At 42.3% G+C, this 16,613-nt stretch overlaps 1 protein-coding gene across 1 annotated transcript in view; it reads left to right on the top strand.

Annotated features, from left to right (window-relative positions):
- Positions 1 to 16,613, top strand: part of LLGL1 (LLGL scribble cell polarity complex component 1) — a 668,031-nt gene that overhangs the window by 337,157 nt on the left and 314,261 nt on the right. The window contains exon 9 of the mRNA XM_044088928.1: positions 14,811 to 14,964. Coding sequence (XP_043944863.1) covers positions 14,811 to 14,964 — 154 coding nt within the window. The remainder of the gene's footprint in view (positions 1 to 14,810; positions 14,965 to 16,613) is intronic.

The following is a 16,613-nucleotide window of genomic DNA, read 5'->3' as shown; positions in this document are numbered from 1 at the left end:
GTGGATGATGTTTTCTCTGAATCCAGCTTAGCCCCTGATGCCCTCCCACCTGCTCCCAGTAAACCAGACAGGTATTAGAGTACTGGACTCTCACAATTACCTGTACAGAAATCCTGCTGCAGACCCGGAGGTCATTACTCTGAGACCTAAAGGAGCCAGGGCTAGTTCTGCAAAGAATCCTACACCTTATGATAAGGATGCCAGAGCTCTGGACAGATGGGGTAAAAAAGTTTGCACCTCTGCAACCTTAGCAATCAGAGCTCTTAACTGTCCGTTCCATATGTTAAAATATCAACAGCACACTTTGGAACTATTAAAGCAAAAGATTTCTACCTTTCCTGGCTGTGCCAGTTCTTAGGAGTTAGCAGATTTCTTGCCCTCTACTTGTCAAGTGGCAAAGCACTCTCTACACTGTGGATATAACTATCTTGAAGCCTCCAGCTGGGCAGCAGTGTCTGGACCTGCCATTAGGAGACATGCATGGTTGAAGGAACAACCTCTACCTGATAATGTCAAGTCTAAATTAATTGATACATCTTTGGATAAAGACAGCTTGTTTGGAGAAAAAGCGGAAGAGGTGCTTAAAAAGTTGGAAGACAAAGCAAAATCTATGCAAACAGTCAAATATTTCTTTCAGGTTCAACCTCCTAGAGTCAGCAGGAATTTTCCCTGTAAGTGCTGGTTCTTTCCTGCCCCTAGCAAACAGAGGCAAGCTAAGCCCTGCAGGGACAGGCCACCCAGACAACCAAACAGTGGACCACTTATGCCTCTAAGGCAGGAAGTTCTAAGCCATCCCTCTATGGAAGAAACTCTCAATAACTCCCACTCCCCCCCGCCCTCCTTTCTCCCACCAAAAGCTCAGAGGAAGGCTGTCCCTCTGCAAAGAAAATTTGGCTCTCCGTAACAAAGAACCAATGGGTCTTAAAGATAATTTTTCAGGGGTACAAATTCACTTTCAACAAACTCCCTATTCCCAGAGGGTACCCAGACTTACCTCCAAATCAGTGAGCAGAGGCATTAAAACAAGTCCAAACTATCATATCACAGGGGGCAGTAAAACCTGTTTCCGCAGATTAAACAGGCAAAGGCTTGTTTTCCAGGCACTTGGCATGCCATCCTGGATCTGTCCATTCTGAACACCTCCCTGGTGGTCCCCAAATTCAAAATGCTAACCTTGCAGCAGCTACTGCCTGTGCTGACAAAACATGCCTGGTTAGTGACCCTGGACCTAAAGGATGCCTACCTCCACATCCCTATAAGGGAGTCCTACAGGAAATTCCTGTGTTTCAGAGCAGGCACGCAGCACTGCTCTTTCCTACTGGCTTATCTATTGCTCCCAGGATTTTCACCAAATGTTTGGCCCCGGCCATAGCATTTTTCAGACAGAGAAATATACAGATTTACCTTTATCTGGACGACTGCCTCATTCAGGCAGAATGCAAAGAAAAGCTGCTCCAGGACCTCTACTTTGTCAAAACCCTCCTAACTTCCTTGGGGTTCACCATCAACGAGAAGGCAAAGCAAACACCCTCCAGGAGCATAATTTTCCTGTGAGCACTGCTGGACACAGCATCCCAAATGGCCTTCCTATCCCTAGAAAAGCAGAGCTTCATGCCTCTCAACTTTACCCAGCTGGCATCCAAAAGTCACCTCACAGCGAGGAAGTTCCTGCAGGCCTTGGGGTACATAGCATCTTGCATCCTTCTAATCCCTTGGGCCAGGCTTCAAATGAGGAAACTTCAGTGGTATCTAAAAAACCTTTGATGTCCACACTCGCAGCTTCTAGAGACCTCTCTCCCTCTGATGCCCTGTATAAGGGCCAAGTTTCTATGGTGGGCAGGGGCCTGTGCCAATAACCGGGGTCTTCCCTTCATCATCCGCCTTACTGGGCAGACCATCACCACTGATGCCACAGACATTTCTTGGGGTGTCCACCTAGCAGGCAGGTACTCCCAACGTCTTTGGGATGCCCAACACCGTCCTTTACATATCAACCAGAAGGAAATGATGATGGTGCAGAAGGCTTGACATCCTTCCAACCCCATCATAGGCCAGGGATTCACTTTATCAAAACAGAACAGCACAGTAATGTGGTACATCAGCAAGCAGGGAGAGATACAATCTTACCCTCTGTGCAGGCTAGTCATGAACATCTGACTGCCTCCTCCATAGGATTGCACCTAATAACCCAGTACCTACCAGGGATCAACAACACCCTGGCAGACCACTTAAGCAGACACTTACTGGACCTCTACGAATGGCAGCTCCAGAAAAAGATCTTTTTGCAAGGGGCAACTCCAGAAAAAGATCTTTTTGCAAGTCACTCAAATGTGGGGAAATCCGGAGGCGGATCTCTTTGCTTCACACCTCAACCACCAGATAAAGAAATTCTGTACCAGGGACCATCACCACCTAGCATGGAAGGTGGATGCCTTGACCTTCCCCTGGAACTCCCTCTTCATGTACGCATGTCCCTCTCTGTCTCTTATTCCCAAGGTACTCGTCAAGATAAGGGAGGAGGGACTCAAGGCCATCCTCATTATTCCAGATTGGCCCAGATAGCATTGGTACCTCTTGCTGTTCAACATCTCAGCCTCCCAGGCAGCTTCCCCAGATTCCAAACCGCTTGATTCAAATGAGGGAAGGGGGGGGGATGCTGCACCCAGACTTGCAGACACTCAAACTATAAGCATGGCTGATGCTCCCAAGGTAAGAGAAGGGCTTGTGCTAAGCAAGCAGGTCCTAGACATTATCACAGAGGCCAGAAGGCCCAGCACCAGAAATTCTTACACAGGGAAATGAAAATGATTCTATGCCTGGGGTCAGTTCCTCGCAACCTTCTGTCCCTCTTATCCTGGACTATCTAGCGGAATTACTCAATAGTGGGCTCTCCTTCTCTTCTGTTAAAATCCATGCCTCAACCATTTCAGCTCATTTTAATACAGACCAGCCCCTGTTTTCTCATCCTTTGATTAAACTTCCTGAGAGGGGCTTCTAATATCAGACCTCCCAGAAGGCCTCCCACGCAAGCCTGGGACCTAAATTGTTTTTGAAAAACTAACCTTACCACCCTTCGAACCTACTGCTTCAGCAGAACTGAAATACCTCTCCTGGAAGACTGCTTTTTTGCTAGCTATCATTTCAGCTAGAAGCGTTTCTGAACTTCAGGCACTGATGTCCATTGAGCCCTTCATCATTTTCCATGCAGATAGGGTATCCCTCAGGACTAATCCCTCCTTTATGCCCAAGGTGGTATCTAATGTGACTCTCAACCAGGACATTCATCTGCCCACCTTCTTCCCTAATCCTCAAAACAAGGGGGAAAGAATTCTGCACTCTAGACGTACACATACGGCTAAGATACTATCTGGACCATACTAAACCCTTCAGAAAAATGGGCCAACTTCTTGTCAGTTTTGCCCAAGTGGCAGAGGGGAAGCCCATTTCCAAGCAGACTTTTTCCAAATGGATATCACACTGTCAATTTCTGCTACAGATTTCATGGGAAAACTCCCCCAAAGTCTATTTGTACCCATTCCACTAGAGCAGCCTCCACTTCCACAGCATTCCTCAGTGGAGTTCCCACCAGGGACATCTTGGAAGCTGCCACCTGGACCTCGCTCCATATCTTTACAAAGCATTACCACCTTCCTCATTTCTCTAAGGCTAAGGCAGGGTTTGCCTCTGCAGTTCTGCAGGGCTTGCTTACCAATCCCTAGGTCTTTATCTAATCCTTCCACCCCTCTCCTCAGCTTTGGGAATCCTCCCACAGGTGGTGATTGCAACAGTGAAGCACGAAGAACATAGTACAGTTGTGTACACTTGCCATAAATGTAGATGTTAGAGTGTACTCACTGTTGTAGTCCTGGTTTCCCTTCCTCCTTCCTCCTTATATCCTCTTTCATTAGGGAGACACAAGCATCTTGAGATGGTTGTTAATAACCAGGACCACTTTGCTGCATTTCCTGGAGCTTCTGACCTGGTTAGGTCAAGAAAAACTGATGTAATGGTGTCAGCTGCCTTGCTTTATACCACTGACGGCCTGACGTCAGTCTACAGGCGACTGCAGCTAACACGGAAAAGCATTGACACTGGTATTCGGGCCGGCCGAGGGCTGCCACAGCAGGGATAACCCATAGGTGATAACTGCAACATTGCATACACTCGAACATCTACATTTATGGCAAATGTACACAACCGTACTCTATTGGATGTGTCTCAAAGCTTTCAGTTAAATACTTGTGATCCTGTGAAATAAAATTCTGTCTAGCTTGGGGAAAATATATAAATACTGTCTGCGCTCCTGCTAGTAAATTCACTTATGTAGGGCTCACACTTGTATGGGCAAATCCAGACAGTTCAGGTTTTTGTTTGCATAGGTATATTAAGCTCAGATTGGATTACAGAGTATTTTTCTCTCGGGTAAACAGCAAATGCTGGAGGGGTAATGGGGAACAGAGGCAACTGGAAACCTTGATTTTCTTTGGGAGTTTAACAAGTTGGCAAATTGTAAAAGTTCTCTACAGAGTGCTTTGCCAGTAATGTGATTGTAACTAAAGAAATCATCATTTTTGAGCTGGGGCATAAGATCTATATAGGCTCGACACAGTCAGGCCTTATCCAGATTAATTTTGGAGGAGCTAATAAAAAAGCAGTTGCTAGAAAATGGAAATCTGTCTGTACCAAACTATAATAGAAGTTCAGAATATTGCAAAAGCAATAAAACTGGAGGCTGTTCCTTTAGAAAATAAAAGGAGAAAATTTCATAAAAATAAATGGAATATGCTTGAATGGTACATGCAGAGCAATGTTCAGAAGGAGCAGTAAGATCTAAGGGGAAGGCCAGAATTAAGCAATTTTTGTAAGTGGTTCTAATCTGTGCCAGTACAACTCCCTCCAAATTGGCTGGCATGTTTTCTGCAGTGACTGCAGCAGTTGCCATTGCAGCATCATTCAGCATTTTGTCAACATAGAGTATCCATGAGACAGCTATTGGGTCTCTGTTTTCCAAATGCTATAAACTCAGTTGATAAAGCCTGCATACTGTGCAAAAAGACACACAACTGATGAATAGAATAAAGACTACATGCTGAACTAAATAAAGCATTCAAATCTATTTTGGAAGAATCTTAAAGCAAACTACATATTTTAAGAGCTTGTGTGATTAAGTGCTTGAATAAGTAAATTACGACTGCATCTTGATGACTTTTTTTTAATCTAGTTATTGTTAAACATTATAAACTGGAATCCTTTTCTAGAAGTGGTGCATTACCACTGCAGTCCTGCAGCATATTAATTCTTCCACCCTTTGGCCATGGCCCACTGAAACCACTGTTTGTACTTAAACTCACTGAAGTATATTTAAGTAGAGGGATTGCTGCTGCATTAGTCCTACTCTGAGGTGATCTTACTTTCCCTTCAACTACTTTTCCTGATTTTTATCCACTTTGCCTCTGAGGCATCACTGTTACTAATAAGGGGGTCTGCCTAATCCTTTGGTGACCAAGTTCACCTTTTGGATAGATTTCTGTCCCCACTTCACAAAAAAAAAAATACTTGACATTTCTTGAACTGCTGTCCCCAATCAACCGTATTGCTTTAATGATGAATTTGACTTGGGAGAAGGCCAGTCCATCCTGGAGATGTCCAAGGCTCTTGAACTCTTATCAGATGAGCACACTTCTACCTGTGCATGAGTTCACATTTTATGATTTACACAGTAGCGGTGATTTCATCTGCTCTAACAGGGTAGTGTTCATCTCTGTGTTTGGGCATCGGCTGCTGTGGGGAGATATTACCTTACCAGTTCTTTGAGCCTGTGCTTTTACAACAATATTGTCCTTCACCTTGGCGTGACGTGCTAAAAATATCCCTGCTACCTTTTGTCTAGAATGTCCTAGAGCTATGTGCTGGCCAGTATGCCAACAGGAGTTGAGATGAGCAATTTTTTCCTTCTCTGTTGTCTCCCTTTTCAGTGGTATGAAAGCTGAACAATCTGTAAAACATTTCCACCATCTTTATTCTATAGTTTTGTATTTTCTACTGTTGGTCCCTCAGCAAAACAAGCCTGTGTGAGAAAGAGGTAGTGCATTCTCTTCAGTGCATACTGTAATTTATGTTTATGGGAATAAAGCAAAATCCTAATTCTGTTTTGTTTCATTTTCTGCATGAGACCATTTGACTGTCTAGTTGCAGTCAACATGCACACTTTCCTTTACCTTCCCTTTTCTATCTGTCCAGTGCTTTCTTGAATGCATTTGTGATTTCTTTTACTACCACCCATTCTAATGGCGGTTTCATAGATCTACTGCCCTGTTCTTGAACTTCCTCAAAGGTAAGAGTAGTTCCTTCAGTCTTCTGCTTGTGGTCGGTTCCCTATCGTTCCTACTTGGGTTCTTCTCTTCACATCTCTTCGACATTAAACTCTTGTATATTCCTCTGTCTCCCTTGAATGTATGAGAGAAGAGTTCCAGTTCATTCAGTAGTGTGTTTGGTATAAGAGATTTTGGTTTTATTAAGCATATGGCTTTTTGAGACTGAATCAAGACTTCCAGTTCAGTCTGTTCATAACTTTAACCTCCTTACCATTCTCTGAACTCTTTCCAGCAGCCTAACATCATCTCTCTTATATGACCTGTAGAACTGTTTTCTATGTTTTGAAATGTGCTGTGTATGGCACGTGCTTCAAAGGAACTCCAGCAGGTTGTGTTAAGTAATTACCTACTGTACCATTACCAGTTAGGGGCTAGGTCTTCATAATGTGTGCTTTAGCTGCATGTATTGCTGAAATTAAATGCCACAAATCACTGGGCTGTACTACTACTGTGGCTGTATTTTTGTAGTTATTTTAGAGAGTTGCAACCAGCGTGCTGCTTCTATTTTGTGGCTTTGAGCTGGAAACATTGGAGTGCTAAGAGTTTTGGAATAGTTAAGCCAGTTTTGAACGCAGACAACAGAACTAGTGAGTTTGGAAGATGCACTTCTCTAGCACATCAGCTGTGTAGAGATTTTCATATGAGGAGTGGTGCTTACTGCCTCAAACTGCTGAGATAGTACAGTGTTATTCTGATGTCTGCCAGCATAAGTGGTGGTTGTGACAATTGCCCTTTATCATCATAGAGGTCATTGTTGCAGTAAGCATCTTGTTCCTTTTTTAAGGAATGCTGACAATTTGTTTGCAAATTGTTACTATTCCATTTATCAAAAGATGTTGACTAATTTGTAGTTGCCTTTTAATTGCCTCATTTGTTAGAGCAGTGGGTAATTGAATAAATTAATTTGTTTCATGTATTTGTCAGCTGTCCTGTTGTGCACATGCAATGGTAGACGGTCTCCTGCAGAAGGTTAGAAGCAGACTTATCTTGAATTAGATTCACTTTTTATAGCTCTGCCTTTGGCATCTGTGAAAGCCAACAGATTTTTACCTCTTATCCAGGGTGTGAGGGTGTGTCGTCATGTAAGGAGGCCGAATCAGTATAGGTTCTTCCTTCCATAGACCTCTGGGAGTCAGTCCAGTCTGTTAGATGTCCACCTGAAGCCAATTTCCATATTTCATGAATTTTTCTGTAAATGATCCTTTTCGAACATGTGCTATGTTGGTGAGATTCAAATACAGCTGTACTTTCAAACTAGGCATGCTATCTAAACACTGTATCTGCCTTAGCAAAGTATCAGTCAAATGCAGTCCTTAATGGCCCGATATACTTACACATTTGTCACGCTTGGCTACTGTACTTTTTCACAGGGGAGGAATCTTGTCTTTAGTATGTTTTCCTGTTGCCTGCTGGCGATCATCGGTGTCATGGCTTGGTGAGTTCATTAATTCCTCATGGGTAAAAGACAGTCGTGGGATATTGTCATCTTGTCAGCCACCTTTTTTTTTTTTTTCAGTAGTAACCCTTTACCCACTTACCTTTCAGCAGCCGATGTGCATTACACTGCTATCTCTTTGCATGCATTTTCACTTGTGCAGATTCCAGTTGCAATGCTACGTTTTGCTTAGCAAGGAATGCACAGCCAGGCCTTACACCAGGTTCTGTAACTGACATTTGCCAGGTGAGGTAACTTCTAGTGTGCCCTTGTGAATGGGCTAGCTGATATTGACAGTTTCACTGCCACCCCCCGAAAAAAAAATGGCTTCCCTAGTGCTGAGCTGCTACTCCTATTCCTTCTGTATACCATAGAGTTGGTTAAACTGGAGGAATCTTGCCAAAAAAAGGCTAACATCATTGTGTATGCAGTAGTATCATGATGTTTCACACGTGGTTTTGTAGTTTCATTTTTGTTTCCCTCTGTAGCCTACCTTGTCTGCTGATTATAAGCATTCTCACATCTGAGTGGTTTCATGCATATGCATTTGAGTTTGTACTGCTATATTGGCCATTGAAGTGTTCGTCACCTTGTGCACCACAAAATCTTATGCTCTTGTTTCAGCATTGTGTTCCATGACGGGCATAAAACACAACCCCATTTTAATTTTTGATGCTTGTCATTGAAAAGATGTGTTGAAGTCTTTACATGGTAAGTGTGGATTACATTCTGCTAGAGTTTCAAACCACTTATGTAATCTGGTGCTGGAATCCACTTGACAAGGATATTTTGTATTCCAAACTAACAGTGCATTCATTTATTTATAGAACTGTATGACCAGTCACACTTATTTTTCAGATTGGAGCAAACTTTTGTACGGTAATAAATGTTGCATTCCTTAGGATCATAGGAGGTTAGTAGGCTAATGGCCCTGAGGCCTTTATAAGCCTAGCCAAGAGTTTAGTCCATGTTTAGACAAGTCAGCACCCAAAGCCTCTGTCCAGCAGGGACACAGGTGGAATCCCAGGGGTGTATTTTCAGTTTATCATCCAGTGATCAAGGTTGCGCGTAAAAAGGGATAATGAGGTACTCTGACGTGGAGAGGGAGTCTATTCCACAGATGGGGAGTCTCTGGGACATGAATCTGTCCCACCAACAAATCCTAATAATATCACAGACCAGGTTGAGGTCACCCATATGGGTTGCTCGAGTGGAGCTTGACTTGCAGATATGCAGCAGTCCCATCAAGGAGGGGTCTGAGATTGCTTTGTATGGCAGACAGAGGTCAATAATGAGAAGTCTGTATGAAACTGAGTAGAGGGACAGGGCTTCTAGCCTGTCAGTGTAGGGTAGATGTTTGAGGCCCTGGATCCTCTTGGTGAGGAACCTCTGTGGTCTCTCCAGCTGCTGCATATGCTTTGCAAGGTACATGCCAAAGGGGGCATTGTACTCTTTCCTTATAAGGGAAGAATACAGGGATGTTATGACCTCTTTGTCCCTGTATGAGATACCCTTACTTATGAGTTGGGCCATGTAGAAAGCTTTTCTGTACAACGGAAGCAACATGGTCGTCAAATGTCAGGTTGCTATCAACCTGGATACCCAAATCCCTCACTACTGATTGTTTACTTAGGACGTTATTAATGTGATATGTGGGGACGTCACTCCCCCAGAGGGGATGATACATTTTTTGGCATTCAGCTTGAGGCCATGTTTCTGGCACCAGTCATTTGTTTGAGTGAGACCCTCTTGGAAGATGTCAACATCACTTGGGGAATTGATGACTGCGCCCAACTTCCAGTTATCAGCAAACTTGGTCAGCCATAGCCCACTGGTTTTGGCCTGCACCTCACAGAAGCATATCCCGATTAACAGAGGCCCCAAGACCGATCCCTGGGGTGTGCAGTTCGTTACGGGTCTACTGCTTGAGGTGGCTTCCTCTATTTTGATTAGGTGGGTTCCATCAGTGAGCCAGTTTGCTACCCATCTGGTAACATATGGATTGATGCCTAGTTGAGAGAGTTTATCTGCTATGCCCGAGTGGGGAATAGTGTCTAAGGCTTTGGGCAGGTCACGGTAGGTGGTGTGCACCATCTTCCCATTGTCCATGGCTTTGGTTACTATCTCAAAGAAGTCCATCAGATTTAACAGACATGACCTGTCCTTAACAAAGCCAAACTGTGTGGAGTAGAGTGTTTGGAGGTTGCCAGTGTCCTTGTTAATGATGTCCATCATCTGTTCCATTTCCTTGCAGATCAGGATAGTTAGGCTAATGGGTCTCTAATTTCCTGGATTGGTGGACGCTCCACCTGTGTGTAAAGGGATGACGGTTGTCCACTCAGCTGGGACAAGGCTGGTACTCAGGCTTTGGTTGAATAGGGTGCCTAATGGTGCTGCAAGCTCATGCCTGAGTTCATGTAGGATGTAGCCTGGGAAGTTATCGGGTCCCATGAAGGCTGTATTTTTTTTTTGCCTTTGAGGGGGCAGTGATGACCTATTCCCTAGCGATGAGGTGGAGGGCAGCTACTGGGGATGTCCTGATTTACTGATGGGGGGGCAGAGGGGAGAAGTTTTCGCTGAATCTGTCAGCCAGTACATTGGCTATATCTACAGCATTTGTGTTTGTGGTGTCCTTGACCACCAGTTCTGAACAGATCTGGGTGCTTCCTTTGAAATTGCCGACATATGTGAAGAAGGTCTTATGATTGTGTCTAGTAGATGTGGCCAATTTAGACCTGAAGTTGGCTTTAGAGGATTTCACTAGTTCTATTATTTGCTTGTTCAGGCTAAGGAGAGATTGCTTCCATTTGGGCACCTGCTCCTTCTTGGTCCTGGACAGCAATTTTTTTTTAATTCCTTTTCCTATCCAGGCATTTGTTTAATGCATAATTTCATGAAAGGTGATAAGTTATGGGTAGATTAAACCTTAGCTGCATATCTTGAATTTGTTGTCAACGTTTATTAAGATGTAATCTATTTGGGCAGTCATATTGTTTGGAGTGGGACAAAGGATAGTTAAACAGAATTACTGTAGAGAAAGCTTTTGTCTACCCCTAAAATTACAGACAGGAATAAAATGTTAGCTTTGATGTATATTACTTATTATAATAGGAACGTTAAAATGTAATTCTTTGTTCTCCAGTAGTACAGTCTTTATGAATGGAAGCTTTTTCCATATGCTGTACTCAGTGATGTGCTACTTTGGATTGTGTCAAAAGGTAAACCTGTGCTCATTTAGTTAGCCTTAGTCTGAGATGCAGTAATTGCAAACACTTAATCCTTCTGTTTGCATTCCTGTTCTTAGAAGACAGCTTCATCCTGAAGCTTTTGGGTTTTGGGAAAATGGCCTAAATGTTTGCATACTATGAATTTTCTTGGCCACAGGCAGAACATTATTTTATATAATTGTAGGATCTGTTTTTACTCCTACCATAGGGTCTGTAAGCCCTCTGAATGGAGTTTAAATAATTTGTCCACCAAGTAAATTCAGTAGGTGTAAGCATCTTTTTCAGGGGCATGGCATTCTAAAGGGTACTGAGGAACTCAAACCCTGAACTTCAGAATGAAGCTAATCTGCAGCTCATAACCTATCTTTTCTGCACTGAACTGCCGTACATAGATGTAATTAGAATGTCACCGTTGGAGCCTTCTGTCAGCAACATTATGGGTACATGAAGATCAATATAGTTTTGCTAAGAATTTCAGATCTAGTTTGTTTCCAGTATAATTTTAGGCCATCTTACCTTGTGACCATCAGCCTGTTTTCCTCGTTGCCCATTCATTCCCTCCCATCTCTTATTAATGTATTCACTTGCTTGGGAAAGGTGAGAGTTTATTACCACTTATCGGCCTTTAGGGTAATGCTTCTGATGGTTGCACTCAGCAGTTCACCTGATAGTGTGAAGCACTGCCCACTGTGTGCTTCTCATACCCTAAATGCTTAGCTAGAAGCATTCCTTTAAGGGCTTGTGGCCTGACAGCACACCTACCGCCATCTCCCAGTGAGTGGAGCTCCAAATTTGACATTCAACCAGGTGCGTTACTGATTGGGGAGTACCAACTCCCTTTTTACCTAGGCTGAATGAGTTGGCATTTGCCTCATTCCGACAGCTCCCAATCCAACTTTCCCAGTACTCAGACCTGGCAGTCAGTACCAAGTTATCTGTAGTGCAACCATCGCAGAAAATCTCTGCACCACAGGAGATGGAGTTTTGGGTAAATGTTTTCGTTAGTCATTAAGGTAACACTTGTAGCAGAACTGTCTCCCTACTGACATTTGCAGTTTAATTTGATATTTAGGTAGTACAACAGCAAATTTATTCAGTTTGGGATGGCTTCCACAAAGACTGCTTTCGTATCCCATTCAGATGCGCTACCTTTATTGTATTTTCTTGTCTCAAATGTATTTTATGTTCAACTGACCTTTTTATAGGTTCATAAGTGAACACTAGGTAACTACTCTGAAGGGCCATTTTAAGCCTTGCCAATAACCCAAGGTCAGAATCGAACCCTGTAGCTTCTGTCCATGAGGCAGAGTTTAACCATCATGCCAAACACACCCCAAGAATGAGCATCATATTTTTGTTTGAAGCACAATGAAGACCGGTGTCTAAATGAACAGACTTCTTGTATTGGCTGGGAAATGAACCTCGGTTAACTGCTTGTAAGACAGCTTATGCTCACCACTATACCACCAATGCTAGTAAAATTTGCTTTACTTTTTGATGCCTTTTCTTGGTATGTTTAATCATAGTGTCAAGAATAAAACTAGATTTGACAAGCTACATGGTATAAAATGATGAAGCTCTGACTGATTCAGGTGATGCATGTTTGATTAGGAGTATCGACAATGTAAGAGCTGGGCCTAGGAGAATACTAACGAGTACCCAGTGTTGGGTCTCCAGTCTGGGGGAGGGGATATTGGTTTATCGCATTAGCAACACTTATGGAAAAGGGTACTTGCTAACTAGCATTAGAAGCCGCATGTGTTCTGTTTAAGCAGTGCACCACCTGGTTAGGGGGAGATGTGTGGTTATGCATCTGTCCTTGACTGGCAGCTGTTGCAAATATGCAAGCTGCCTTCAAAGAGGGGTTAGGAGGCGTTTTCAGGATTAAGCAGATTGGCTTGGTATTTGCACATCTGATGCCTTCCAGTAGAAGGAATGAGCTGATGAGCCTCTCCAGAAGGACTTTCCCAGTTAATGAATGCCTGACTCCCACAACTTGAAAGGAAGAAATAAACCAATAGGGTACTAGAAGGGGAGACCTCGGGCAAGTCTTGCAGGGTTTGGAGAGTGAGGCTTTTAGATTTTATATAGAAATGTAGCCTTCCTTGTTCCTTTATTATGGCTCTCTGGTGCCACCAACATGCATTTTTTTATGGTTTTACTACTGAAGCTAGCACACCTCTGTACACATTCCTTCATAGCCTTTTTATGCATGGGACATATCTTTATTTGCAGGGGCTGTTGAATATGTTTTTGCACTGTAACAAATGACTCATCACATCATTTGACACAGATTTAAAAACTGCATTTGAAATGTTATTATTGACATCTCACCACTTTGCATCCTGCTTATTTTGTTGAGTTAAAGTGCTGTTAGGGTTCAGTGTAGCACAGAATGTATTCAGCACTGACAGATTTATTTATTTTTTTGCTTGTTTTAAGTGCAGATCATCTTTGTGTAAGTTTTTGATGTGGCCTTGTTTGCCTCTGTCCTTCTGCATATTAATTTGAAATAATGCAGTTTGTTTGATAAGCATTTTGGAATCTGGATTGTGTTTTAAATGTGTCTATTGAATTTATAGAAACTGCACCTTTTGTTGGGCTATCCATGTTTTTCAGCTTTGGGCCACAATGTGATTGTAACAGTCCAATACTGAAGTTGTATCTTTCGGCTTTTCCCGGTTAGGGGTCACATACTGAAGTAATGTATTTAATTCTTGAGCTATTCTATATTTAGTACTACTTGACAAGATTATGTATAAAAGACATGCCACATTTTGATGCTTTAAAGTGGACTATATCTTTATTGTCATTACACGAGTCTGAACTTTGCATTGACTACATATTTTTGTACGAGTGTTGCTGCGTACTCCATTGGCTTCTTCCATAAGATTTAAAAATTCTTCATCGAAGAGTTTGCAGATTTGAGTTTAGTCTCCCTTCACTTGTGATCATAGTCTTAGTTTAGTTTTTTCTTTATTCCTCCCCTGGACCTGCTTGATGGCTTTATTGCCTTTACCCATTTGTTCCACTGAGATTGAGGTGTGCATCCCTGGGCTAGGAGAAACCTGTGACCCATTCATTCCTGCAAAGGTTAACTAAATTAATCCATTAGTACTCCCTGGAATTGGGTGGGAGAGGGTGAGCCAGTTTTCACTTCAGTGGGAGTGGCCTGCTCTCCCCCGTGGAGCAGCCTCACCTTCTCCACATTGCTCTTGCTGTGAGATCCATTTAAGTGCTGCTTTGATGCCTCCGCATGCTGACTTCCCCATCCACTACATTTGTAGGTGTGCTGGGCAGGCCCATGTTCTGCATGTGTAACATGTATTGTCCCCTCTGTCACCCATACATCGAGCCAGGGGCTGCTCACTGCCATCTTTGCCTGCCAACATCTCTTCCAACAAAATCCAAATTCATTTGGTGGGAGAGATCACGTCATTGTCAGAGATGGACTGAATTGGACTGTATCAAACGGTGCTTCCCCTGAATTTTCCAGTATAATTTGTACATTAGGTTGTCAAATTATTGGCAGTGTATTTTCTGCTGTTTGCCTTGTTTTCTTGGAATCCTGTGTTTTGATCTAGAAGAATGCAGATATCAGTTTGGAAGCCTCCTTTCCAGCCAGTAAGATTTTCCATATTCAACGAGCATAGTTATGCAGGCATTGCAGTTTGGAAAGAGGTATATACATTTTTCCTGTTGAGGAATTGATGGTTGCTTTTGAGGTTTTTTTCTTTCTTTAGTCTTGTTCTTAGGAACTGTTTCTTATTCTAGGCATGAGGATGGTACAGTGCGGTTTTGGGATGCATCAGGTGTTACATTGCGGCCGATCTACAGGTTGAACACATCCAGTATCTTCCATTTGGAATGTGACCACAATGACAGCTTAACGCAAGCCAGTGAGGAAGAATGGCCTCCATTTCGCAAGGTGGGAGGAAAATTTGGGAAGAATGGGACGCAAGAAATGTTTACTGTATCCAGGGTAACATAGAGGTTATTCTAGTTCTTGTTTCAGAATTGTTTCTTTTTCATTACTTAACCATTATTTAAACATTTGAGTGCAAACGCAAGTTTTCATTTCATAGCATGGTGTAGTATGCAGGGAATTTTTAAAGTCTGCCAACTCATTGCATTCCCAAAACATGTTTCCAATTATTTCTGTCTTCCTCATTATACCTCCTGTACTTGCAATCTATATGTGGAAAAATTCTTTGGAGTCTACTTAGAGTAGAAAAATACAGATGCAAACACTTCCAAACAAAAATCCAAAATCTTCTAGGCTTTGTTGTATATTTTGGATGCATATATACTCATAGTGTTTCTGTGCAAATTGCTTATCCAGTCTCTTCCTAATCCTTTCTAACCATCTCTGATTCCTGTAGTTATCCTATAATATTTTATATGCCCTACTAATTTTCCCTTTTTTAACATCGGCTTCTGTTCTAGTCTCCGCTAAAAGCTCTACCAATGCTGGGCTTTTCACTTAGGATTCCCCTATTCCTTTCTCTTTGCCTATACTCTTATCAATCCTTGATAGGTAAGGCAGTCTCCATCCTGCAGTCCAGATGTGTTCTTGGCCCCTTTCCATTCTGTTACCTTTCCCTTTCTAATTATTTGCTCCCAATACCTTGGATTCTTTGTCAGTTTTCTCTAGTAAATTCCAGCCCCCCTTTTAATTGCTATACACAACTTCTCTGGTTGATTAAAATAAATAAAGACCTGTTTATAAAATTAAAGGGACTAAAAACATTTTCACTTGTAGTTACATCCATATCCATAAAACAGAGCTTCCAGGTTTTTCAAGTTTTGTATTCTCCTTAGTCTCTTCCCACGTATCCTTAGCTGCCATAACAGAATCAGTTTTAACTCTTACTTCCTACTAAATTTTCTGGTCTCCCCATAAATATGGATATAGCTGTACCCAATCGTGTGTGTGCATACTTTACAGGTATTGCCTTGGTTTTACCTTCATTAATTTTGTATCCTGAAAAGACTTCAAACTGTCTGTTTTCCACAACACTGCACCAAAAATTGAGCCTCATCTGCCTCTAACCTTGGTATAATTCATTGTTCCATAAATATTTCTATTTGTATTTTATTTCCACATTTCACTGCTGTTTATCGATTTTCATAAAATTTCTGAAATATTTCTAATACAGGAACTCTGGTTGGTTGTTATAGGCTGTGTAAGCTTGGCAAGAACCCTTTCTACAATTTGTTGCCTGAGCCATTGTGCTAAAAGGTTTCATGCTCTGGAGTTATCAAAAAAATGTTTAACAGCAGTCTTTCTAAACACATGCATATATCCAGGTAGTCCTTTATTTTCTCTTTGGCACTCTGCGGCTGCACCACTTCTACTTCTGTGAGATTCCCCTTATTCTGTAATGCCTCAACCTTTGTCATCTACTCTAATTGTTGCTACTTAACCAAATCTTTTCTTTTGACTCTGACCTTTTTTTTTTTTCTTTTTAACTCCACTTTCATTTAATCCCGCTTCCTGTTTTCTGAAGAAAATTCCATCTTCCCTAGTAACTCCTGAATAATTTCCATTCCTTAAATTCCTTCCTAACAGATAAG

This window comes from Protopterus annectens, chromosome 12.part0 (genome assembly GCF_019279795.1).
Source record: "Protopterus annectens isolate FY-2018-M chromosome 12.part0, PAN1.0, whole genome shotgun sequence".
Lineage (NCBI taxonomy): Eukaryota > Metazoa > Chordata > Ceratodontiformes > Protopteridae > Protopterus > Protopterus annectens.
Note: the sequence above shows the minus strand (reverse complement) of the source record. Positions and strands in the feature narration are given on the sequence as shown.